This window comes from Podarcis cretensis, assembly GCF_951804945.1.
Source record: "Podarcis cretensis genome assembly, chromosome: 14".
Taxonomy (NCBI): Eukaryota; Metazoa; Chordata; class Lepidosauria; order Squamata; family Lacertidae; genus Podarcis; species Podarcis cretensis.
This window is the reverse complement of record NC_137183.1, coordinates 15066683-15093803: the sequence shown is the minus strand read 5'-3', so window position 1 is coordinate 15093803 and position 27121 is coordinate 15066683. Positions and strand designations below refer to the sequence as shown.

Here is a 27121-nt window from a genome sequence, read left to right as displayed (position 1 = left end):
ACAATAGATCACTGAATGGTCTAGTTCACGTAAAATATGCAGGGATGTATCACTAGTCACTCAGCTTGACCTACCTCTTAGGGTTATTGTGAGGATGAAAAATTGGGGGAGATGAGCTTGTACAACCCTTGCAGGGTTACAGCAAACAAACAAAAACAAACAAACAACAGAATGCAGACAGGAAAGCAACAAAGCAACCTGCATGCGTGCATTTGCTTTAAGGCTTATTTATTGCGCAGGAGATCATGCAACAACTCCCCTTCTATAACTGCCTACAATTCCCAGCCTGCCCCGCGCTCCGACTCCATGTGCACGCTTAACCCTTTCGAATCCTCGGCGCCGTTGCTGCAGCGGTTGAGATTCGGAGCTCAGATGGGTGTCAAGAGAATCCAGGCACGTGAAACGGCAGCTGGCTTTTCTTCGTCTCGGAAAAGCGGTGCGTTTGCGTGCGTGCGTGCGCGTGTGTATGTGCATTGCAACCCCCGCTTTTCTCTCTTTTTTTTTCTTGCTGTAACTCCGGGATCCCCGGACCCGCATCGTGAGAACGCGTCTCGCCTTTCTGTAACCGATCACCCAGCCTCCCAAAGAAAACGGCAAATAAAAAATGGTCGGGGACGAATTGCTGGGGGGCAAGGGGAGCACCTGGGCGCAGCACCCGGGACCCGGACGCTGGGACAGCGGCTTACAGATCCGCCATGGGGAAATCTAAAGCAAAAAATTGATTTTACAAAGGCCTCTCGGAAGCTGTGCGCCTCTGGACTGGCTGGTTTTTGGGTTTCCCCCCCCTGTTTTGGGAGGTGAAGGGGGGGGGTGGCGCGATCGGCGGAGAATGCTTCCCTTTCCAGGGGGAGGCGAGGCTGCTTGGATGAATATTCAGGCATGCATATTCTTCCCCAGAAGCCCACACCCTCTTTTTTTGCTAATCCCCTTGCAAGCTGGCTCTGCTCAGTTGGCTGCCGGTGGGGGAGAAGAGCGCAGGAATCTATTCTCTCCGATTCGAGGGCCGTATCCTGAAGCGCTGGATCGCGCGCAAAGCGCAGGGCGTCTTCTGCACGGGGGGCAGGTAGACCGCGCGTCCCTACGCGCTGCTGTTAGGGACCCTGTTCCTGTGCAGACGCGCCGCGATGTCCCCGCTCCGCATCGGGATAGCGGCTGCGGTTTTCCCTGGCGGTAGGAAACATGCCATTGTCCCCGAGGCACGCCAGCTGTCCCACTGCGCGCTATTGTTTTTGTTCCGCGCAGGGAGGGATAGGGATTGCGCTTCCCTCTGTCAGTTGCAGGGTCGCCACTCTCTGCTTTTCTATGGGGGATCCCGGGGGTGGATGAGGGAGGGGGTAATAATCCTGTTGATTATGTTGCTTTGACTGTATACTTTATATTTGACTTTTTTCAGAAGTGTTTGATTTTGGATTGTTTCATTGATATTTTAATACGCTGTAAAGCGCTTTGAGATTTTTCTTTAAAATGCAAAATGGTATAGAAATGAAATTAATACAGTGGTACCTCGGGTTACATACGGTTCAGGTTACAGACTCTGCTAACCCAGAAATATTACCTCAGGTTAAGAACTTTGCTTCAGGATGAGAACAGAAATTGTGCTCTGGCGGCGCAGCGGCAGCAGGAGGCCCCATTAGCTAAAGTGGTGCTTCAGGTTTTAAGAACAGTTTCAGGTTAAGTACGGACCTCCGGAACGTATTAAGTACATAACCCGAGGTACCACTGTAATAATAATAAATAGGTCACCAGTGCTCCTCGAACCCTTTCCCCAGCTGCTTCTTAGAAACATTTCCTTCCCTATAACATCCTGATCTGATGAGTCACAGGGTGCCACCAACATCCATGGCACTTTTTTGGCATAATTGTTAATGGAAGCAGTTCCCTGCCTCGAGGCGCTTACAATTAAAGGGATTAGACAGATGGGAGAGGCATGGGATGAGTATGAGGAAACTGGGCTACACCTCCTTAGACTTTGTAACCCATCAGGCCGGGCAGCTTATTGCAATCTTGGCACAATATCAACGGGCAGAAGTTTACCTCAGTTCCTAACCTGCCCTCTTCTTTTCCCGTGTTGCAGTTTTGATCTCTTGGTGAACTCGGCGCATCTGGCTCCACCCAGGTGAGAGATGATCCGGGTGAATAGCAAAATGAAGCCGCCCTCTGGCCTGCGAGGGGAAGTTGCCTAAGGAGAAAAGGGCCGATTGGGCCGGCCTCTGGCTGTGGTGCCGGCCGGCAACCCTTACCATGGCTCATTCCAGCATCTGGAACAGCCTCAAGTCTGTGCTGAGGAAGAACAATGACCCCTTGTTCCTGAACGACTGCAGTGCCTTTGACTTCTCGGACGAAGTTGGCGAGGAGGACTTCCCCAGGTTCAACAAGCTGCGGGTGGTGGTTTCGGAGGATGCAGCGGACGCTTCGGCCAACGGGGCCCACCTGGGCCCCCACTCCGACGACGAGTCCTTGCTGGACAGAGACATTGCTCTGCGGAATGCGCAGACCGGACCCGGTGCAGAACCTTGTAACAATTGCAACAAGCAAAGGGAACTCTTGAAGCAGAAGAAGGTGAAGAGGCGGCTGGTTCTAGCAGCCATCCTCTATCTCCTCTTTATGACAGGGGAGCTGATAGGTAAGAATGCCTTGATCTCAGGAGATCTTTCAATTGCTTCGCTGTGCCTTCGGGGACAGTCTTTTAATTATTTACTCTGTGGGACCAGCGGGTGACATAGCTCATCATGAAGAGGCGGCAAGCTCAGAGGGCATCTTGAGTAAGTAAAAGCAATGTGCGGGTGTAAAAGGGCATTGCCACCTTTGCAAATTACTGTTACATTCATCGATTCTCCGGAATAGTATGTCTCCATTTGCAAAGTGGAGATTTCATCTTCCTGTTGGTCATGCTTTTCTGAAAGGGATAAAGGAAGTTTAGTAGTACAGTGATACATCGGGTTATAGACATTTCAGGTTACAGACTCCGCTAACCCAGAAATAGTACCTCGGATTAAGAACTTTGCTTCAGGATGAGAACAGAAATCGCACGGCGGCGGCGGGAGGCCCTGTTAGCTAAAGTGGTACCTCAGGTTAAGAACAGTTTCAGGTTAAGAGCGGACCTCCAGAGCGAATTAAGTTCTTAACCCGAGGTACCACTGTAGTAGTCGTAATAATAATAATAATAAAACCCTCTTTCTTTCTTTCTTTCTCTCTCTCTTTTTAACCTCCTCGAGAGGTTCAGAGGGTGGCAACATGAGAACGGGGCCTTCTCTGCACTGGCTCCCCGTCTGTGGAATGCTCTGACCAGGGAAGTTCGCCTGGCACCTTCATTATACACCTTTAGGTGCCAGGCAAAAACCTTCCTCTTTAACCTGGCCTTTGTTACATCTGATTTACATCCTATGCCCTTTTAAAATGTGGGGTTTTGGGGGACGGGGGGTAATTAGGTTGCTGTTTTTATTTTTATTAGGTATTTTGTGGTTTTATATCTTGATTTTATTCTGTGAACCACTCTGTGACCCTTGGGTATAGGGCAGTATATAAATTCAATAAACAACAACAACAATAATAATAATGGGACACTACGTAGCTCGGTCGGTAGTGTGTGAGACTCCGAATTCCAGGGTCATGAAAGCTTCCTGCATTGCAGGGGTTAGACTGGATGATTCTTGTGGCCCCTTCCAATTGTACACTTCTATGATTCTGTGATCTGTTAGCTGTATGTCACATGCCCAGAAGTAACAGCCTTGAGGCTTTCTCTTGAACTGTGTAGAATTTACACGGAAACTATCCCTCTGATGGAGACATTTCTGAAAAAGTTAGTTGCAGCTAAATTCTGTGAAAATCAATGGGCCTTAGCTTAGTCCCATTCCATTGTTTTAACTGGGATGATCATAATGGATTGTGACCATTGTATTTGTTGCATGCAGAGTTCAAGCTCTTTATCTGACATTCATCCTGTCTAAAATTGTGCGGTTATTCTGAACCATGTGCTTTTGTTTTTGTTTCAAAACCACAATGTTTTCCCCACTAGCTACTTCTTATGTTGAATGTTCCACCCACTCCAGTTGGATTTATGCCAACCGTGACCATTATAAGTGTTTGTTTGTGTAATGCGTGCATAAATACATGTCAAGATTTAAAGCCCAGAATAAAATCACATGGTTAGATTTTTTCATTTGGAAAAAACAAATTCATCAAATCATCAAATTACCGGCCATAATCTAGCATACATAGGCATTCTTAAACCCCATTCATATCGACGGCATTCAAAGTATGCACAACCATGAACTTTCGCAGGTACAGATATTACAAAAGCCTTAAAGGTAAAGGGACCCCTGACCATTAGGTCCAGTCATGGCCAACTCTGGGGTTGCAGCGCTCATCTTGCTTTATTGGCCAAGGGAGCCAGCATGACTATGCCGCTTCTGGTGAAACCTGAGCAGTGCACGGAAATGCCGTTTACCTTCCTGCCAGAGTGGTACCTATTTATCTACTTGCACTTGGATGTGCTTTTGAACTGCTGGGTTGGCAGGAGCTGGGACCGAGCAATGGGAGCTCACCCCGTCGCAGGGATTGGAACCGCCGACCTTCTGATCAGCAAGTCCTAGGTTATGTGGTTTAACCCACAACACCACCTGCGTCCCTACAAAAGCCTTAAGTAACTGCAAATTATAATCCATAGAATTTGTTCGTAGAGTTGGAAGGGACCGCAAGAGTCATCTAGTCCAACCCCTTGCAATGCAGGAATCTTTTTGCCCAACGTGGGATTCGAACCCATGACCTGTGAGGTTAAGAGTCTCATGCTGTACCAACGGAGCAATCCCTTCAGTTGGTGTGATTACTTGGACATATTCTTCCTGCTATAATTTGTATTCCTGGACTTTCCGTTCAGATTAATATCTCTTGGGTTAATTATTCTGATATTCTGAGGTCTCGCAGCTAGCAGCAGCCTTGTTAGGTATCAGTAACTAAGCAATGAAACTTTTCAGATAAATTACCAAAAAACAAGGACTTATTTAAGCAGTGTTTGGATTTTTTTTAAAAAAAAAACAAAACACCTTTGCCCTGCAGTCCAGCAACTGGATCTATGTTTCTTTTCTCTGCATGTTTCTAAAAGTCATGTGAAAAGTTTTGTTGCATAAAGTTCTCCGTATAAAGTTGCCATTTGGTCAGTGATGGCAAATGAGTGTCGTCTCCAGTCAACCCAAAGTTTGTTGATGTGGTTTTGAATATGGTTTCAAAGGCCTGTGTTGTGCTTTCAGCGTGGGTAGTGTCTCCTGTTTAGATGTTCAGTGTCATAAATAACTTGGCATATACTTGGTGTGGGCAAATACGGTTAATAAAACTCTTGGGTTGGACGCTTGCAGCTTCCTTGGACTTACTGGAAATGCAGTTTTTCGGAGACGTAGCTCTTGTTCTTGAGGTGGTTTGTGGGACAGGAGTCTTTGTGAACTGCACTGTGGCAGAAATTAAGAGAGACTCCACAGTCTGGAAACCCTCAGAGAGTCACATTAACCAAAGCAAATGCAGTTTTTTTTTTTAAAAAAATAGTTTTTATTTAGTTTTTCTAATTTACATTTCAAGATATTCCTTTAGACAACCTTAAATCAATGACTCCCCTTCTTCTCTTTCCGTGGTTCATTTTGCATACAATACATCCCTGCATATTTTACATGAACTAAACCATTCAGTAATCCATTGCTAGTAAAGGTAAAGGGAACCCTGACCATTAGGTCCAGTCGCGGACGACTCTGGGGTTGCAGCGCTCATCTCGCTTTACTGGCCGAGGGAGCTGGAGTACAGCTTCCGGGTCATGTGGCCAGCATGACTAAGCCGCTTCTGGTGAACCAGAGCAGCGCATGGAAACGCTGTTTACCTTCCCGCCGGAGCGGTACCTATTTATCTACTTGCACTTCGTGCTTTCGAACTGCTAGGTTGGCAGGAGCTGGAACGGAGCAACGGGAGCTCACCCCGCCGCAACCACCGACCTTCTGATCGGCAAGCCCAAGAGGCTCTGTGGTTTAACTTCTTTACACTGCTGAATTTATCTTAATGCTACCAGTGTTTTTAAATGAACACAATTTTCACCCAAATAATCAGTAAACATATATTCTTCTTGTTCTCTTATTCTGTATGTTAAATCTGCAAGCTGTGCATATTCCATCAGTTTAAGTTGCCATTCTTCTTTGGCTGGGACCTCGCTCATTTTCCATTTGGGGGCTAGCAAAACACGGGCCACAGTAGTAGCATACATAAATAATATTTTTGGATACCTGGGTGCAGTGGCTGACTTCTCAATCTCTACAGAAAAAATGCCACCCGGCCTATTTCCCCCCACGCCGCACCAGTTTTCAGCTCTGAACCTCCTAAGCTGCTTGCACAAAGATTTGTGATCAGCCAGCCATGAGATGGGCCTTTGTCCTTCATGGCTCATTGAAGGCGGCAATGAGACAGACATCAGGCTCATTATTGACCGGGATCTTAACATGGCCTTTTTGAAATCTCTTCTACAGAGGAGGCAATAAAGGAGACTTCTTTTTTCTTACTTTCCTATGGTGATCGGGTTGCTGCGGACACACCTCACTCTGCTGCTTCCACCAACAGAGAAGTGCCTCTGCCGCTGGCACTGTTTTTGGGCAACATCGTGCCCATTGGGGGCAAGATCTCACCCAAAATTGGCACTGATGGTGGCGGGGTGCACAGTAGTGGCAAAGCGGGCAGCGGCAGGAGCAGGGAGGTAGTGGTGGCAGCAGTGGCAGGGCAGAGAGGCACTTCCTAGTGGAGGAAGGGAGGACAAGAAGAATAGTTTGTGAGCCAAGCACTTATTTAAAGATAAAGGTAAAGGGAACCCTGACCATTAGGTCCAGTTGTGGCCGACTCTGGGGTTGTGGCGCTCATCTCGCTTTATTGGCCGAGGGAGCCAGTGTACAGCTTCCGGGTCATGTGGCCAGCATGACTAAGCCGCTTCTGGCGAAACCAGAGCAGCGCACGGAAACATCGTTTACCTTCCCGCCAGAACGGTACCTATTTATCTACTTGTACTTTGACGTGCTTTCAAACTGCTAGGTTGGCAGGAGCAGGGACCAAGCAACGGGAGCTCACCCAGTGCGGGGATTCGAACCGCCGACCTTCTGATCGGCAAGCCCTAGGCTCTGTACTTTAACCCACAACGCCACCCACGTCCCAAGCACTTATTTAGAGCAGGGCTAAAGACCTAGAGGAGGAGGAACTTTATTTTAGGATCTGTACCTCATTTTCATGGTACTATGCATATGCCCAGATTCTTCCTCCACGCCCAGGTTCTGCCATCTAATCACAGGGGCAGGAGAGGCACATTAATCCCACACAATAGATCGGTACATGTGATTATTGTTGCTCCTGGAAAAAAGCCATGGAAAAGGTCTGTCTGTTTTTCAGTGTAGTTCCAAGGCTACAGTGGTGGCGTCCCACCACGGCGAGTAGTGCTTCTTTTTTTGAAATAGTTTTTATTTGTTTTTAGAAGTATAACATCATAACAATACATCCACACACATCCACATTTACATACTCCTCCGAATCTCTGGACTTCCCACCTCCCCTTCATGGGTCCTTCTTATTAAACCTTTTCTGCTGCATCTTTTCCAGTAATCTGAGTTTTATATAACTCCACTCTCTCCATAGTACTTGCTACGTTACAAGTGTTGCTGCAATCCTGCTAATGTTTTTACCTGCTTACAGTGGTCTCCAAGACAAATTATGAATTTTCCCCATTCTTTGTTAAAGTTTTCGTCTTCTTGGTTCCCGAGCTTTCCGGTCAACTTTGCCATTTTGGCATATTCCAATCGGGGCGGAGCAAGGTGGTGGTGGTGGGGGTCATCACCAAGGGGGTGACATTCGGCGCGCTGCCCGCCCATGACTCCTGCCTACCCTGAGCTGTGGGGGGAAGTGGGGTAGTTTCGCTGCCTAATAGAGTGGAACCTCGGTTTTTGAATGTAATCCATTCCGGAAGACCATTTGACTTCTGAAAACCAAGGATCAATGGGCGGTCGGCAAAATCCATTGAAAAATGGAAAAACATGCAGTGGAAGCCGTTCAATTTCCAAAAATGCGTCCGAAAACGGAAGCAGTTACTTCCAGGTTTTCAGTGTTCGAGTTCCGAATTGTTCAGCTTCCGAGATGCTTGAAAACCGAGGTTCCACTCTATTAACTTGTATGTGCTTGTTGCTACAGGTCCTTTAAAACACACCCTAGCATATTTACACCAGGGCTATAAACCACGTTTCATATACAGTGGTACCTCAGGTTAAGTACTTAATTCGTTCCGGAGGTCCGTACTTAACCTGAAACTGTTCTTAACCTGAAGCACCACTTTAGCTAATGGGGCCTCCCGCTGCTGCCACGCCGCCGGAGCACGATTTCTGTTCTCATCCTGAAGCAAAGTGCTTAACCTGAAGCAATATTTCTGGGTTAGCGGAGTCTGTAACCTGAAGCGTATGTAACCTGAAGCGTATGTAACCCGAGGTACCACTGTATGTGCATTGTACGAGATGTTTTTTTCTGCTAAGGGCTTCATATGCTGTAATGGCCTAGAATTATTACGACCCCGGCGCAACTGCATTTATTCGTTTGTTGATATACATTTTAAATTGTAATGTGTGGATATGGCAAATGATGTGCTTGCGTGTGATTGGCGGCTGCTCCCTTTTGAGGGTACACTTGGTTTTACTTCTCTCTAGCACAGACCCCTCAGTATTATAGACCTAACATATATTTTCCTTTTAAATTTGCATGTCAAGGTGGATACGTTGCCAACAGCCTAGCAATCATGACAGATGCGCTTCATATGTTAACTGACCTCAGTGGCATTATTTTGACCCTGCTTGCTTTGTGGCTATCTGCAAAATCACCGACCAAAAAATTCACCTTCGGATTTCACCGCTTAGGTACGTCATCTATTTTTTAAAAAATTATTGTCGTCATTCTAATAGAGCTGTGTGTACTAATATATGTAAGAGCTGTATCCCTAAACTGTGCGAGCTCATCAGGGGCTAATAGCCTTTGAGAGCTACAGTTAAACCTTGGTTCCCGAATGGCTTAGTTGCCGAACAAATCGGCTCCCGAATGCCGCAAAACCGGAAGTAAGTGTTCCCATTTGCGAACATTGTTTTGGAAGCCAAATGTCCAACGCAGCTTCCGTATGAGTGCAGGAAGCTCCTGCAGCCAATCGGAAACTGTGCCTTTGTTTTGGAATGTTTTTGGGAGTCAAATGGACTCCTGGAACAGATTTAAGTTCGAGAACCAAGGTACCACTGTATTTTTAAAAGTTGATTTATGAATTTAAAGGAGGTGGTGGTATTGGTGGCGAGGAGGAATAGTAAAGCCCACTTTTACCTGTTCCTTTATTAAGGAGACACTTTTGGCTGTTCATGCATTCCGCCCTTCTTCTTTTTGCTTTCCTGTATATGTTCTAAACATATTGGGTGTTCGTCTAGAAACGTTCTTTGCATCAGGACCCTGACAGGCTTATTGTAGTGTGAGGTTCCATAGGCAGAAACTCCTTCATCATGTGTGTGAAAAAGAGGGCAAGGTCAAGGCCTGTAGCTCAGTGGTTAGAGAATTTGCTTTGCATGCAGAAGGTCCCAGGTTCAGTCCTCAGCATCTCAAGGTAGGGGACGCGGGTAGCGCTATAGTTTAAACAACTGAGCCTCTTTGGGCTCGTCGATCAGAAAGTCAGTGGTTCGAATCCCCGCAACAGAGTGAACGCCCATTGCTCTGGCCCAGCTCCTGCCAACCTAGCAGTTCGAAAGCATGCCAGTGCAAGTAGATAAGTAGGTACCACTGTGGCGGGAAGGTAAATGGCATTTCCATGCGCTCTGGATTCCGTCACAGTGTTCCGTTGCGCCAGAAGCGGTTTAGTCCTGCTGGCCACAAGACCCGGAAAGCTGCCTGTGGACAAACACCGAATCCCTTGGCCTGAAAGCAAGATGAGCACCACAACCTCATAGTCTCCTTTGGCTGGACTCAGCCGTCCAGGGGTCCTGTACTTTTTACCTTTTTTACTAAGTAGGGCTGGGAGAAAACCCTGTCTGATATCCTGGAATGCTGTTGCCAGTCAGTGTTGAAAATTCTGCGCTCAGTCGATGAAGGGTTTGACTGATGTGGTTTAGGGCAGCATCTGATGTGGTTTAATGGCATCTGCGTCGCCCAGCAGATCACAGCCACAAAGATAAGAAAAGAAGAGCTGTTCTGTTGTACGGAGAGGTCACTTCCTGGTTTGCATGGAGAAGCCATTTTCAGATTTCTGCCCGCTAACAAATCTGCGCATGGGGCCTCCTCATGCTACAGCATTGTTCTGTTCGCACAGTGACCAACCAAATACCTGTAGGAAGCCCATAATTATGTGTAGCTTTGTGCTTCTTGGTTAGAATGTCAGATTAGGACTTGAGAGACCAGGGTTCAAATCCCTGCTTGGCCATGTAGCTCACCTTGGACCAGTCACTGCCTCTTAGCCTAGCCTACTTCACAGGGTTGTTGTTGAGATTAGATGAGGAGGGGGAGAATCGAGTCTGCCACCACTGGGAAGAAAAAAAAATGGGATATAAATGTAACGAATGAACAAGCAAACAATATAACGTTCTTAATAATAAATGCTGAATTAGGCCCATTGATTTCAGAGGAGCTGTGTATTGGATTGTGGTTAAGTTGATGATAATAATAATAATAATAATAATAATAATAATAATAATTTATTTATACCCTGCCTATCTGGCTGGGTTTCCCCAGCCACTCTGGGTGGCTTCCAACAAAACACTAAAATACAATACCTATTAAACATTAAAAGCTTCGCTAAAAAGGGCTGCCTTTAGATGTCTTCTAAAAGTTTGGTAGTTATTTTTCTCTTTGACATCTGGTGGGAGGGCGTTCCACAGGGCAGGTGCCACTACTGAGAAGGCCCTCTGCCTGGTTCCCTGTAACTTGGCTTCTCGCAGCGAGGGAACCGCCAGAAGGTGCTTGGCGCTAGACCTCAGTGTCTTTAGAAACTATTACAGTTTATCTCCTAAAGCCAGGGCAGCACGCATCAAAAGTTTCCAAGAACATTTATCAACTCTTAGAAAGCAAAGTTGCGAAACATAAAAGTGTGTTGCAATTAAAATATGCACGGACTCAGCTCTGCTTCAAGCCTGTGTTAGGTTAGTCTCTGATCAGATTATTTAATTCGCTGTTCATGTGACTACTTCTTCTTCTTCTTTAAAGCTATAATTAGATTTTTTTTTCAGTCGTGCTTTTTGCTTTTAGTTCCAAATTGTAATGGGGGCCCCATGGGAGATGCACATAATAACCCTAAGCAATGGGGTGTATTTAAATGCCTTTGAAAACGACTCCTGGCCCCGGTGGGTTATATTTCAGTCATAAGGATACTCATGCCACAAAATTAAAAACTCTTGAAAGAAAAGGTTCGTTGCTGCCAAACTCCTTATCGCTTGAGCTGGAGGAAGACTTGCTACCATACAGTATAGTACAGTATGGCTTTATAATGAATTGATGGGCTGATACTGTAAGCCCAGTGTGCAGGAAAATGTCTCTATCTAGGAATAAAAGCTTGGCAGGCTCAGTTATGAAATTTAACCCTCCTCCTAGATGGAGTAAAAGGAGAGTTTGGAAAGATTTTTTTCCTCATAGGGCCCATTAATAGTTCCACTCTTCAATTTTTATGCTGCTTTTACATTCTGTTTGCATGTATTACATGGTTTTCTTTCTTTTCTTTTTTTCCATTTTTTGCTTTTTGTTTTGTTTAGGCATTACAACAACTTTAGAAAAATAATTAAAACCAAATTGAAGACAAATTGCTTTGGGAACACTCAGGCATTATTATAGGACAGCATCAGTTACTTTTATCCTAATAAATGTTTCTTTTCTCTTGTATTACATGGTTTTACCACACTGTCCTATGTATGATTACTCGGAAGTAACTCCCAGGTATTCAATAGGGCTTTTCCCTGGAAAAGCTGCTTGGATTACTGGCTTAATATTTGTTCATTTTTATTTATTTAAAAGAATTTCTAAACCACTCAGTATTGAAAATGTATTTAAGTGGTGTACAGAAATACAAACAGCAAAACAGTATAACAAAATCAGAAATTTAAAAAATACAGTATTGTTGTATTTTTGATGTATGCATGTCCTCAAAGTCACCCTGGTTGTTGTTGTTGTTTTTAAGATAGTAGGGAAAATAGCTTATATTGGGCTCATAAGACTGGGAAGCAGCTGAAAGATTTTGAGTTCAGTTTCTCCTAATAAGAGAGCCTATTATTGTTGTGGTTTTTTTTTAAAAAAGAACCTGTGACAGCTTTGCAGAGTAGCTGTCTTGCAGCCAGCTAATCTGTGGTGCAGTTTTTGCTAATTAAACGAGCTTGTGATGTTGTACGGCATGGACTTTCCAAACTGAGGGCTCCAGGGAAACTTTAGATTCCTCAAAAGCTTAAATGGGATTTCTCCCATAGCTTATCTGTTGGTTTCCCCCAGGCATATGGTCGCAGCCATTGTGAGAAGATGATGCTGGAATAGTTGGAGTATCGGCCTGATCCATCACCCTCTTCTCACATTATTATTTCCTTTTTCTTTTGAAATATTTTTTATCTGATTTTACAAGCATAAAATTATAATATACAACCATACACATACATATTTAAAGATTCCTCCAAATCTCTGGATTTCCCACCTTCCCCTCAATGGTTCCTCTTGTCAGCCTTTTCAACTGCATATTATTCAGTAGCCCATATTTTATGTCGTTCCATTATCTCCATAGTACAGTTGTACCTTGGTTGTCGAACGCCTTGGTACTCATACGTTTTGGCTCCTGAACGATCGAAACCCAGAAGTGAATGTTCCAGTTTTTGAACTTTTTTTAGAAGCCAAACGTCCAAGGTGGCTTTCGATTGGCTGCAGGAGTTTCCTGCAGCCAATCAGAAGCCGTGCTTTGGTTTCCGAACGTTTTGGAAGTTGAAGTATACGCTACATTACAAGTGTTTTTGCAATCCTTCTAATGTTTTCATCTGCTTACAGTGGTCTCCAAGAAAAATTATTAATTTTTCCCACTCTGTGAAAATTTTGGTCTTCTTGGTCCCTGAGCTTTCCAGTCAATTTTGCCAACAGATTAACTTGCCATTCTTCTCTGGTAGGGACTTTGTCTTTTTTCCATCTCTGGGCTAGTAATATCCGTGCGGCTGTCATCATGTACATAAAAAGTCTTTTCTGTTCCTTTGAAATAAAAGGTAAAGGGACCCCTGACCATTAGGTCCAGTCGCGGACGACTCTGGGGTTGCGGCGCTCATCTCGCTTTATTGGCCGAGGGAGCCGGCGTACAGCTTCCGGGTCATGGGGCCAGCATGACTAAGCCGCTTCTGGCGAACCAGAGCAGCACATGGAAACGCCGTTTACCTTCCCGTTTACCTTCCCGTTTACCTATTTATCTACTTGTACTGTGTGCTTTCGAGCTGCTAGGTTGGCAGGAGTCCTTTGGAATATCAGCACCTAAAATTCCTAATAGAAAAGCCTTTGTTTAAAAAACATTAGAAATGTTTAAACGTACATTATTAACATTTACTTAACCCAGCCTGGATTCAGTGTAATTAAAAGTACCGTGGAAATGCTAAACGTTGCATGATGTTTGTGTGCAGATGCTCTTGTAACAGTGCTGCTGTTTTTCTTTCTCTTTCCCAGAGGTGTTGTCTGCCATGTTCAGCGTCTTGCTGATTTATATCCTCATGGTTTTCCTCTTGTACGAAGCTGTTCAAAGGACCATCCACATGGACTACGAAATCAATGGGGATATTATGCTGATTACAGCAGCCATTGGGGTAGCGGTCAACCTTATGTAAGTGTTCCGTTTCCTTCTGTTGAAAGTTCGCCGCCTTCTTAGCAAGGGACTCCTGTGAAGAAAGTCCCAGAACCTCCCCACCGTTTCTCTTTTTTTATTATTTAAGTTTTTATTAATACTTTTCAAGTTTAAACATTTCATTAGTTTTACAATCACTTTATCATTTCAAAATTTGACTTCCTTCCCCCTCTTTCTGCGGCTTCTTAATTTTTTTGCTTTTTAAAATATCTTCTGCATATCCAAATTCATTTAATTCGCTCCTTTGCCCCTCCATTTCTTTATGCTGGTCTGTCAGGTATCTCCTGTCAATCCTCTTCAATTGCCAAAAAGGGTACCAACTGGATCTCATTTGTCAGAAAGAGCCAGAAGTAAGGTTACCAGATTTTTTTCAGTGAATCCGGGGACACTTTTCAACTTCAGTAGGAATGATAGGATTTTGTATGGGGACTGATTTGTAAATCCGGGGACTGTCCCCGGGAAACAGGGATGTCTGGTAACCTTAGCCAGAAGTCACTCATTTCAGAAGAGAGGTTCAAAAAACCTCAGCAGCCCTCAATGTTCCCCTGCCACCACCAGGGTTTCAGAATGGACTTTCTATGAAGCTGACTAGCCTCACGACTATGGTGTAGTCAATAGGCTAGAATTAGTCCAGTTTGGAAATTTTAGGTGCCAAAATCCCAAGGAAGCAGAAAGGTTTATCTATGTATGCAACCACGGCTACGTGATTGCTATTAACCCAGTGATGGAAAGAATAAAAAGTCCCTACCAGAGAAGAATGGCAGATCAAGTTGATGGACTATGCCGAAATGGCAAAAGTGACCGGAACAATCAGAAATCAAGAAGACCAAAATTTTAATAAGGAATGGGGAAAATGTATAATCTATCTTAAAAACCATTGTAAACAGTTAAAATTGTGAGTAGGATTGGAATAATATGGTGAACTTTGAAGGTAATGGAGATGTTAAAAGATTTGGATTACAGTCATACCTCGGGTTAAAGTTGCTTCAGGTTGAGCATTTTTGGGTTGTGGTCCGTGGCAACCTGGGTTTCGCCGCTCGTGCATGCGCAGATGCTCAAAATGATGTCACACGCATGTGCAGAAGCAGCTAATCGTGACCCGCATACGTGCAGATGCGGGTTGCGTTCGCTTCAGGATGCGAACGGGCCTCCAGAACGGATCCTGTTCGCATCCAGAGGTACCGCTGTGTTATAAAAGATGCAGGAGGAAATGATTAACAATAGGACCCACAAAGGGCAGGAGGGAAGTCCTGGAGATTCTGTGGAATCTTCTTAGTCCTGTTTGGGAGCCGCGGTACTCTGGTTTATTTTGTATGCTGGCTCTTGCCTGCTTTCCCTCTACCTTTCGTTTTTAGCGAAGTCTCCTAATTTCACCACTGCAGTGGATGCGATTGCCAGCTTCGAGGTTCTAGCATCCCCATGTGCCTGGACGCTTAGAATTCCTGGTACTGGAAGTTTAGGATCGGTGCAAAATCAGGAAGAGGGCGAACCTTTCTCTTGGTGGGATGATTTGATCTGCTGGCCAATGAGTCAGCGCGAGTGCGACCACCATTGCTCTCCTGGCTTCACTATCTGGTCGCTTGCTGGGTCTTTCCAAGAGGCAAGTGTGTCAGAACTCTCCCTTCTTGGTAACCACCTGCAACCCGCTTTGTTGGGAAGCCAGGAGAACGACGGTGCTCTATCTGTGCCACCTTACTGACTGGGTGGCGCTGTGGTCTAAACCACTGAGCCTCTTGTGCAGGCATAGGCAAACTCGGCCCTCCAGATGTTTTGGGACTACAACTCCCATCATTCCTGACTACTGGTCCTGTTAGCTAGGGATGATGGGAGTTGTAGTCTGAAAACATCTGGAGGGCTGAGTTTGCCTATGCCTGCTCTTGGGCTTGCCGATTGGAAGTTCGGCGGTTCGAATCCCTGTGATGGGATGAGCCCCGTTGCTGTGTCCCAGCTTCTGCCAACCTAGCAGTTCAAAGGCACACCAGTGCAAGTAGATAAATAGGTACCACTGTGGTGGGAAGGTAAATGGCGTTTCCATGCTGTCAGAGCTGCCCGAGGTCCCAGCTCACAAAGGACCAACGCCAGTCCGTTGTTATATATAAAAGTCTTTATTGAAGTGCAGTTTCGATTGCAAAGCCGCGGCGCGCAGCTCTACGTCTTTTTTTTTTTTTAATAAATTTTTATTAAAGTTTCAACAAATTTTATAGTAACACAAAAAGCAAAACATCACAACAACAATACAAACAAACAATACAAAACAAAAATCAAACAAAATTAAAAGGTTCAATTCTTGGTTTCATGTAGCTTTCTTTCCGGACTTCCTCACATCTCCCTTTTCTGTTTTCAAATTTCCAATTTAGTTTCAGCAGATTTTTCCCCTATTTTAACCAGATTAATATGTCTTAATTTCTTTTAAAGTTAACCATTCCTGCTGCTAACCCATCTTTTTATCTTCCATCCTTAGGTTAACTAAACTGTGATTCTCTTATTTGTTACTAATGAAACATCTTTGCACATTCCTTCAGCTTTGTCACTAATGCCACATTGTCTCAATATCCTGCATCATATTAACATTCATACAGTTTACAATGTTTTTGACGATAATCTTTGAATTTCTTCCATTCTTCTTCTATTTGTTCTTCTCCTGTATCTCGGATTCTGCCAGTCATTTCTGCTAGGTCCATATAGTCTATCAATTGCATCTGCCATTCTTCCAGAGTGGGCAAATCTTGTGTCTTCCAATACTTTGCGATGAATATTCTTGCTGCTGTTGTTGCGTACATAAAAAAAGTTCTATCCTTCTTTAACACCTTCTGATCGACAATGCCCAGAAGGAAGGCCTCTGGTTTCTTCAAGAAGGTATACCTAAATACCTTTTTCAACTCATTATATATCATTTCCCAGAATGCCTTTACCCTTGGGCATGTCCACCAGAGGTGAAAGAATGTTCTCTCAGTTTCCTTACATTTCCAACATTTATTATCGGGCAAATGGTATATCTTTGCAAGCTTGACTGGTGTCATGTACCACCTATAAATCATTTTCATAATATTTTATTTCAAGGCATTACATGCCGTAAATTTCATACCAGTGGTCCATAACCGTTCCCAGTCCGCAAACATAATATTATAACCAATGTCTTGTGCCCACTTAATCATAGCTGATTTAACCATTTCATCCTGAGTATTCCATTTTAACAGCAAGTTATACATTCTTGACAATGTCTTAGTTTTAGGTTCTAACAATTCCGTTTCTAGTTTCGATTTTTCCACCTGGAAACCTAGTTTCTTGTCCACGTTAAAAGCCTCTCTAATTTGGTAATAATGTAGCCAATCTCGCACTCTATCTTTTAGCTTCTCGAAGCTCTGCAATTTCCATGTGTTTCCTTCCTGTTTTAATATCTCCCAATATTTCGGCCATTTGGCCTCCATATTGAACTTTTTCAGAGCCTTAGCCTCCATAGGTGACAACCACCTTGGGGTCTTATTTTCTAGCAAAACGTCTTAAACTCTAGACCGCTGAAGCTCCGTCTGAATCTCCTCCCCCCAGACACCAGTTTAAGACTCTAGCCTTGCTCCACCTCTTCCTTTGCTCTTTCCTCCCCTGGGTCCGCCTGTCGGCTGGGGTCTTGCCCTTTCAAGACTCTTCTGACGCTGAGTCCCCTGAGTCTTCCCCCTCCCTCCGGCGGGCTTTAGGACCTCGTTCCCCATCCGGGTTTTCTGCTGTGCCGCGCGCCTGTACATTTGAACTTGGCGCGCGCGCCCAACCGGCAACCTTCCTCCTGACCGTTACACTGCTCCTGTCACTGCTTCCCCCTTCGGAGAGGCTAGCTGGACCTGACTTCCCCTCCGTTCCCTCACTCTGCGATGGGGGCGTGGCCAGCTCTGACTCATCTTCTCTCCCTGCTGGAGGAGAAGCTGGCCCTGATACATGGGACTCTTCCCCCCCACTACGCTCTGGTGGAGGAGCTGGTCCTGATCTCCCGCTGCTGCTTTGGGAGTCCCCGCTGGCCCCTTGCTTCTGGTCTGCCCCCCCTGGGACCCCCCTTGCCCTGGCCATCGGCGCCCCCCTCTGGGAATCTTCTGATTTGCTGGAGAAGCTCATGGAATCTCTCAGGCCACTTTCATACTCCCCTACGCTGCCCTCAGATTCTTCCCCTTCGCTCTCCATTTCCTCTCTCCCCTGTGCCTCTGCTCCTGAGCCCCTGACACATGCGCTCTGGATTCCGCAACAGTGTTCCGTTGCGCCAGAAGCGGTTTAGTCCTGCTGGCCACATGACCCGGAAAGCTGTCTGTGGACAAACGCCAGCTCCCTGGGCCTGAAAGCAAGATGAGCGCCGCGAGTCCATAGTCGCCTTTGACTGGACTTAACCGTCCAGGGATCCTTTACCTTTTTTACCTTTACCTGTAGTAACAATCAAGGATATATCTACAGTAATAGCTAGTGATGGAACACCATGTTCATTCTGAGGCAGCCTGAACGTTTAAGACAAAAATGAATTTTCAAAAAGGTTTTAATATATGTGTCCAGGGGTCCTTTACCTTAGAGTGGTACCTCTGGTTAAGAACTTAATTTGTTCTGGAGATCCGTTCTTAACCTGAATCCTTTCTTAACTTGAGGTACCACTTTAGCTAATGGGGCCTCCCGCTGCCGCCGCACGATTTCTGTTCTCATCCTGAGGTAAAGTCCTTAACCCGAGGCACTACTTCCGGGTTAGCAGAGTCTGTAACCTGAAGCGTTTGTAACCCGAAGCGATAACCCGAGGTACCACTGTCCTAGCAGCTTGCATTTGTGGTTTGCTCTCCTTATGCTTACGAAAAGAATGAAACGTGCTAACATCTGGGGTTGGGTTTTTTGGGGTCTTCCTCCTTATCTCTGCTTTGTTCTCAACTTCTTTCCTCCTCCTTTCCCTTTCAGCATGGGCTTTCTGCTGAACCAGTCTGGCCACCTGCACTCCCATTCGCATTCCCCTGCCCCTGTTCCTCCCTCCAGTTCCTCTTCTGCCACAACTCCTGGACACGGTCACGGTCACGGCAGCCTGGCAGTGAGAGCCGCCTTTGTGCATGCCCTGGGAGACCTGGTGCAAAGCATAGGCGTTCTTGTAGCTGCATACATCATTCGTTTCAAGGTAGGGCTTTTCTTTAGACTTGCAAACAAAGACATTTCTCAACTTGGGCTGGCCAGTGCTTGAACTCCACAGGAACCTGTATGTGCTCTTAACTTTTCCCCCCAGCGTGCAGGGATTTGCATGCAGAACTGTAGTTCTGCTTAGCTCGGTGGGGAAATTACCGTATTGTAGAGCTTCAATCCCTCCCAGGAACTGCAGGGTGGGACAAATTAGGATCTGGGGGCTAGGTGCTGGGGATATTTAATTTTTAAATATTTAAGTTTTAGCAGTGGGGAGTGGGAGTGTGTCAATAATAATAATAATAATAATAATAGACCAGGGAAAAGAGTCGGCGGAAGAAGACTGGAAGAAATTTAAAGACTACTTACAGAAATATTGGGACGCAGGTGGCGCTGTGGGTTAAAGCCTCAGCGCCTAGGGCTTGCCGATCGAAAGGTCGGCGGTTCGAATCCCTGCGGCGGGGTGCGCTCCCGCTGCTCGGTCCCAGCGCCTGCCAACCTAGCAGTTCGAAAGCACCTCCGGGTGCAAGTAGATAAATAGGGACCGCTTACTAGCGGGAAGGTAAACGGCATTTCCGTGTGCGGCTCTGGCTCGCCAGAGCAGCGATGTCACGCTGGCCACGTGACCCGGAAGTGTCTCCGGACAGCGCTGGCCCCTGGCCTCTTAAGTGAGATGGGCGCACAACCCCAGAGTCTGTCAAGACTGGCCCGTACGGGCAGGGGTACATTTACCTTTACCTACAGAAATATTGTGAAATTAATGAATGTTAGAATGATGTTGGATAGAAATTAAGTGGTTTCCAGCTGTAATGCTTAAGAGATATGAAAAGAAAGGTTTAGAAATAAGTAAAAACTAATGGTGAGGATTTGCTGAACTAACAATTTGAATTGGAATACAAGAAAGGGAGGTATGAGGAGGTCTGGAAAATAAGTTAAAAGAAAATAAGTAACGGAAATTCTATGTGTTTTTAGTTGTTTTTATTTTTGTATTTTTGTATTTTTGTTGTTTTTTTCTTTTTGTTCTACATTGTATTATTTTTGAAAACTTTTAATAAATATTCTATAAATAATAATAATAATAATAATAATAATAATAATAATAATAATAATAATATATTTATACCCCACCCATCTTGCTGGGTTTCCCCATCCACTCTGGGCAGTTCCCAACAGAATACTAAAAACACAACAAAACATCAAACATTAAAAACTTCCCGAAACAGGGCTGCCTTCAGATGTCTTCTAAAAGTCAGATATTTGTTTATTTCCTTGGCATCTGATGGGAGGGCGTTCCACAGGGCGGTGCCACCACCGAGAAGGCCCTCTGCCTCGTTCCCTGTAACTATGGGATATGGCAAATTTGGACAGCTTGCCTTGCTTAAATCAGCCTAGCGGCACACGAAATATCAGATTCTCTGTTCTGTATATAGAATCATAGAGTTGTAGAGTTGGAAGGGACCCCACGGATCATCTAATCCAACCCCCTGCAATGGAATCGAACCTGCTACCTTGGCGTTCCCAGCACCACGCTCTAAACAGCTGAGCTGAGCGCCCCGCCCCCCTGCTACATTTTCTTGGCTTAGCATGATATATGTCCTCTGGGTGCAATGCTCTGAGAGTTTGCCTAGCTTTAAAATGCTTTGCCCCATACCTGCTTACTGAAATAGGCAAGGAAAGCTCTCCTTTTTGTTTGGGAACCACAAGGAATGTCATCTGCAGTGATGAGAGGCAAGGCCTTTTTTCCTTTTGGGCCAGTTCAGTGGAGCTTCTTCCAAGAGAAGCCTGTGAATGCTCAAAACAATTGATGTGTAGAATCATTGTCAACCTACTTTTCTATGCATTGTAGTACTCGATACATATTTATATTTTAAAACCAGCGTAGATTTTTAAAATGTTATTTAGAAACAGTTATAAGCCACTTAATCAAAAAGATTCTCTCTCTCTTATCTTTATATGGAAATTTTTATATTTATATATTGTATTATTAAATTATATATATATATATACACACACACACACACACACATTCATTATTTTATTTTTAAATTATTTATATATATATATATTTATTTTGTATTTTTATGTTGTGAACTGCCCTGAGATCTGTGGATGAAGGGCAGTATACAGATTTATTTATTTATTTATTTATTTATTTATTTATTTATTTGAAAAATAAATAATAATAATAGATTAAGCCATCTTAATCTGCTCCCTGCTGCAAGGCCCATTTCCACCTGGCCTGGGGAGCAGGGCCCACACTCATCCTGAATAGCTAAAAGGCTCCTGGGAGGGCACTGGAACATTGCTGGAACAATGCTTGGGTTGCGGCAACTGACTAAAATGTTTTAAATGGTTCTAATTTTGGTTCCTCCGTTTCATGTTTGTTGGGTTGGTGTTGGTTAAATGTTGGGGTTGACGGTTATTTTAGTTTGGGTATAACTATAAACTGTTGTTTATTTGCTGTTGTTCTTTATTGATTTGTTTGTTGCTTTTATCAGATATTTGTTTTTTAATGTTTGATGTTTTGTTGTGTTTTATATGTTGTAAGCCGCCCAGAGTGGCTGGGGAAACCCAGCCAGATAGGTGGGATATAAATTAAAAATTATTATATTATAATTATTTATGCAGATGTAATCTTACCAGGCTTTAACCTCTTTTGTTTCAGCCAGAATACAAGATTGCGGACCCTATATGCACATATGTATTCTCAGTCCTGGTGGCTTTCACAACATTTCGGATCATCCGGGACACCGGAATAATTGTACTTGAAGGTAATGACTGATCGAACTCCTATATTTGAGCTGCCTTTTCAAGAGCAGATAGAAGCAATGTGCAAGTGGAAGCAATAATGGCTGCACTACTTACCGTATTTTTCGCTCTATAGGATGCACTTTTTCCCCTCCAAAAATTAAGGTGAAATGTGTGTGCGTCCTATGGAGCAAATGCAGGCTCCTTGGCTTCAGCGATAGCAATGCGAAGCCTCCGATGCGCAGAGGGAGCACTCCCTTCACGCTCCAGAGGCTTCGTGTTGCTTTCGCTGAAGCCTGGAGAGTGAGGGGTCAGTGCGCAACGACCCCTCTCACTCTCCAGGCTTCAGGGATAGCTACCTGAAGCCTTCAGAGCGCAGTGCGAGTTCCCACTGTACTCCGCAGGCTTCAGGTTCCTTTCAGTGAAGCCAGGAGAGCAAGACTCTCCTGGCATCAGCAGAGAGGGAGAGCTGCGCAGCGCCCCTTCAGCCAAGCGAGAGGAGAAATGGAAGGGGCTCCGTTTCTTCTGCCGCTTCGCTGAAGCGGCGCTGAGCAGAGAGGGGGAGAATTTTTTTCCCCTTGTTCTCCCCTTCTAAAACAAGGTGCGTCCTATGGTCGGGTGCATCTTATAGAGCGAGAAATACGGTACTTTTATTTTCTAAATAACTTTCAAAATCTTGATCAATAGTTTTGAAAGATTTATGCATTTCACTGATTTCGCACTGAATCTCAGCTGGGCATCTGAGATTTACTCAAAATCTTCGTTGATCATTTCATTTGTGCTCAGGGCTTTTTCCCCCCAGCCAGAACTCAGTGGAACTAAGTTCTGGCACCTCTCAGGTGGGTGCCATTGCCATGCTAAGAGAATGAGGGAGGTGTGTAAAGATGAAAGACTGCCTACCAGAGAGAAATGGCAAACTAAGCTGCTGGATTGTGCCGAAATGGCAAAATTGACTGGAAAGCACAGGAACCCAGAAGACAAAAACTTCAAGAAAGAATGGGGAAAAATTATAATTTATTTAGGAAACCGCTATAAGCAGATGAAAACATTAGCAGAATTTTAATAACACTTGTAAGGTAACAAATAATATGGACAATATGGACGGAGACAAAATATAGATTATAAAATAATATGCAGTTGAAAAATGTCGACAATAGGACCCCGGTAGGGGATGGTGGGAAGTCTTGAGATTCAGAGAAATCTCTATACAGTGGTACCTCGGGTTACAAACGCTTCGGGTTACAAACTCCGCTAACTTGGAAGTAGTTACATTGGGTTGCGAACTTTGCCCCAGGATGGGAACAGAAAAAGCGCACCGGTGGCGCAGTGGCAACGGGAGGCCCCATTAGTGAAAGCGCACCTCAGGTTAAGAACGATTTTGGGTTAAGAATGGACCTCTGGAACGAATTAAGTTCATAACCCGAGGTATTACTGTATATAAATATGTATTTCGTATTGTTATAACTTGGTATTTGTAAAATGAAATAAAAGCGATTTCAGAGAATGAGGGAGGTGTTCATGGTGAGTTCTGGCACCTCTTTTTCAAGAAAAATAGCTCTGGGTGTACTTCATCCAGAGGACGTTATGCTGGATGTTATGCTGTCAACTGAAACACATGTTTCTCTGGGAGATTCCACAAGTTACCAGTTATCAGCCAACAGTGTCAGAAGCTGTGCTAGCTGTTGTTGACTTATAACCCTAATAAGGCAATTCCAAATGATGCAAATGGCTCTCCCATTCTGCTTTATTGAATGGTGGTTCTCATTTATACTGCAGATTTATAATAACTCATCCATCAAATTCCTAGCCAGCTGCCATGAATTGTTTTCATCTTATGTTAACAGCTTCATGCAGGTCTTTTGCAGTCTCAGCCCAATCCTAGATTTGCCTTCTTGTGTTTACTCAGGTGTAGGGCTGTGTGATAAATCACCATATCATGGTATTGAAATCACATCCTGATAAGTGTTTCAACAAGGCAATATACCTGTAAACAAAAGATGGGCACTTAACAAATTCTCAGGGCTTTTTTGAAAAAATAATCTTTATTAATTTTTCTGTTTTACAATTTAGAATACTCATTTAAACATCCTTAAAGTATCAATGACTTCCCTTCTTCTCTTTCCATGGTTCATTTTGCATATCATAAATCTCTGCATATGTTACAAAAACCATACCATTCAGTATTCCATTTTTGCATCCATCAAAACTTATTTACCCTGTTGAATTTATCTTAATGCTGCCCGTGTTTTCAGGTGTACACAATTTCCCCCCATATATTCAATAAACTATTCATAATCTTCTCTAAACATACCGTATTGGCCCGAATATAAGACGCACCTTTGAAATTCCGCAGGCACTCACACCCGTTCCATTTTACCGTATGTCTGTTTTAGCAGCGACATCGTAAAAGCCAGTTTTTGTAAGGTCGCGAATTTAAGCCGCACTTTAACTTTTCACAGTCGGATTTTGGAAAATAAAATAAAATGAGGCTTATATTCAAGCCAATACGGTATGTTCTTCTTGTTCTCTTATTCTATATGTTAAGTCTGCAAGCTGCGCATATTTTGTCAGCTTAAGTTGCCGTTCTTCTTTAGTTGGGACAGCTTCCAGGGCTTGTTGAGAAAAGCCCGCTTTATAACATTATTGTAGAAGGAGCCTTGCCTCAACAAACTTTAGTTAAGATTAGCCACAGTTTAGTTTTTGAACATGATGCTAAAATGTTGCGCCTTTGCCACTGGATGGGAGGGGCTACTGTGGCTTCTTTAGTGCTAAGTGAAAACTGGGCCAATTTGTCAATGGTTCCCCAAAATTGTTGAGAACCAGTGCACTACTATTTCTGAATAAATGTTATCACTTCAAAGTGACTGATAACATTTCAGTTCCTAGAAACGCAGGAGATGAAATAATAATAATAATAATAATAATAATAATAATAATAATTTATTATTTATACCCCACCCATCTGGCTGGGCCTCCCCAGCCACTCTGGGCGGCTTCCATAGAAACCAAAAATACAGTAAAATATCACACGTTAAAAACTTCCCTGAACAGGGCTGCCTTAAGATGTCTTCTGAATGTCAGGTAGTTGTTTATCGCTTTGACATCTGCTGGAAGGACGTTCCACAGGGCGGGCGCCACTACCGAGAAGGCCCTCTGCCTGGTTCCCTGTAGCTTTGCTTCTCACAATGAGGGAACCGCCAGAAGGGCCTCGGCACTGGACCTCAGCGTCCGGGCAGAACGATGGGGGTGGAGACACTCCTTCAGGTATACTGGACCGAGGCCGTTTAGGGCTTTAAAGGTCAGCACCAACACTTTGAATTGTGCTCGGAAACGTACTGGGAGCCAATGTAGGTCTTTCAAGACCAGTGTTATATGGTCTCGGCGGTCGCCCCCAGTCACCAGTCTAGCTGCCGCATTCTGGATTAGTTGTAGTTTCTGAGTCACCTTCAAAGGTAGCCCCACGTAGAGTGCATTGCAGTAGTCCAAGCGGGAGATAACCAGAGCATGCACCACTCTGGCGAGACAGTCCACAGGCAGATAGGGTCTCAGCCTACGTACCAGATGGAGCTGGTAAACAGCTGCCCTGGACACAGATTTGACCTGTGCCTCCATGGACAGCTGTGAGTCCAAAATGACTCCCAGGCTGCGCACCTGGTCCTTCAGGGGCACAGTTACCCCATTCAGGACCAGGGAATCCTCCACACCTGCCCGCCTCCTGTCCCCCAAAAACAGTACTTCTGTCTTGTCAGGATTCAACCTCAATCTGTTAGCCGCCATCCATCCTCCAACCGCTTCCAGACACTCACACAGGACCTTCACCGCCTTCACTGGTTCTGATTTAAAAGAGAGGTAGAGCTGGGTATCATCCGCATACTGATGAACACCCAGCCCAAACCTCCTGATGATCTCTCCCAGCGGCTGCATGTAAATGTTGAAAAGCATGGGGGGAGGACAGAACCCTGAGGCACCCCACAAGTGAGAGCCCAGGGGTCTGAACACTCATTACCCACCACCACTTTCTGAACACGGCCCAGGAGGAAGGAGCGGAACCACTGTATGACAGTGCCCCCAGCTCCCAGCCCCTCAAGACAGTCCAGAAGGATGTTACGGTCGATGGTATCAAACGCCGCTGAGAGATCCAGCAGAACTAGGAAACAGCTCTCACCTTTGTCCCTAGCCCGCCAGAGATCATCAACCAGTGCGACCAAGGCAGTTTCAGTCCCATGATGAGGCCTGAATCCCGACTGGAAGGGATCCAAATGGTCCGCTTCTTCCAGGCGTGCCTGGAGTTGTTCAGCAACCGCTCGCTCAATCACCTTGCCCAAGAATGGAAGATTTGAGACTGGGCGATAGTTGGCCATCGTGGCCGCATCTAAAGATGGTTTTTTAAGAAGCGGTTTAATAACCGCCTCTTTCAGCGGGTCTGGGAAGGCTCCCTCACGGAGGGAAGCATTCACCACCCCACGAAGCCCATCGCCCAGTCCTTCCCGGCTAGCTTTTATAAGCCAGGATGGGCAAGGATCCAGGAGACAGGTGGTTGGTTTCACTCGTCCAAGCAGCCTGTCCACATCCTCGGAGGTAACAGATTGGAATTGATCCCACTCAACTTGACTAGACAAAACTCTAGCACTCTCCCGGCCCGGCCCTGCTCCCATGGTGGAGTCTACTTCTTCCCGAATCTGAGCAATTTTATCTGCAAAAAACTTTGCAAAATCATTGCAGGAGAACATGTGGCCCGTACTGGGCCCCGATATTGCAGGTGGTTCCGCTAAATTGTGAACCACCTGAAAAAGTCTCCTGCTGCTGTTTTCTGCAGATGCAATAGAGGCGGTGAAGAAATTCTTCACGAGTGTTTTCCCTTGAGGCACTTTCACAATGTGACTAAATGGCTGCTTTTTATCCTTTTTTAAATACTCTGCTCAAGTTTAATATAATGGCATCACATAATACAGTGGTACCTCGGGTTAAGTACTTAATTCGTTCCAGAGGTCTGTTCTTAAACTGAATCTGTTCTTAACCTGAATCACCACTTTAGCTAATGGGGCCTCCCACTGCCACCGCGCCGCCGGAGCACGATTTCTGTTCTCATCCTGAAGCAAAGTTCTTAACCCGAGGTACTATTTCTGGGTTAGCGGAGTCTGTTACCTGAAGCGTATGTAACCTGAAGAGTATGTAACCCGAGGTACCACTGTAAACAATAATTCTAAACATCTAAAACTCATGTCCTCCTTGTAGGAGTTCCAAGGCATTTGAACGTGGATCGCATTAAAGAAGAGCTAATGAAAATTGAAGATGTGTTTTCAGTGGAAAGCCTGAATATTTGGTCATTGACTGCTGGAAAAACCATTGCCATAGTCCACTTGCAATTAGGTAAAACTGGGAAGCAGGCAG

The 27121-nt window shown here is 44.8% G+C and overlaps 1 protein-coding gene across 5 annotated transcripts in view; it reads left to right on the top strand.

Annotated features, from left to right (window-relative positions):
- The first annotated feature begins 320 nt into the window (after positions 1 to 320).
- Positions 321 to 27121, top strand: part of SLC30A4 (solute carrier family 30 member 4) — a 30098-nt gene continuing 3297 nt past the window's right edge. Inside the window, exons 1-7 of one of the 5 annotated variants that reach the window (XM_079953409.1) lie at positions 325 to 436; positions 2075 to 2623; positions 8760 to 8906; positions 13684 to 13837; positions 18773 to 18983; positions 21648 to 21753; positions 26966 to 27100. In XM_079953409.1, coding sequence (XP_079809535.1) covers positions 2242 to 2623; positions 8760 to 8906; positions 13684 to 13837; positions 18773 to 18983; positions 21648 to 21753; positions 26966 to 27100 — 1135 coding nt within the window. In that variant the 5' untranslated portion in view covers positions 325 to 436; positions 2075 to 2241. Of the gene's footprint in view, positions 437 to 489; positions 608 to 665; positions 1171 to 2074; positions 2624 to 8759; positions 8907 to 13683; positions 13838 to 18772; positions 18984 to 21647; positions 21754 to 26965; positions 27101 to 27121 lie in introns of those variants that run through there. The other 4 variants (XM_079953412.1, XM_079953411.1, XM_079953410.1 and 1 more) reach the window with 4 other exon arrangements.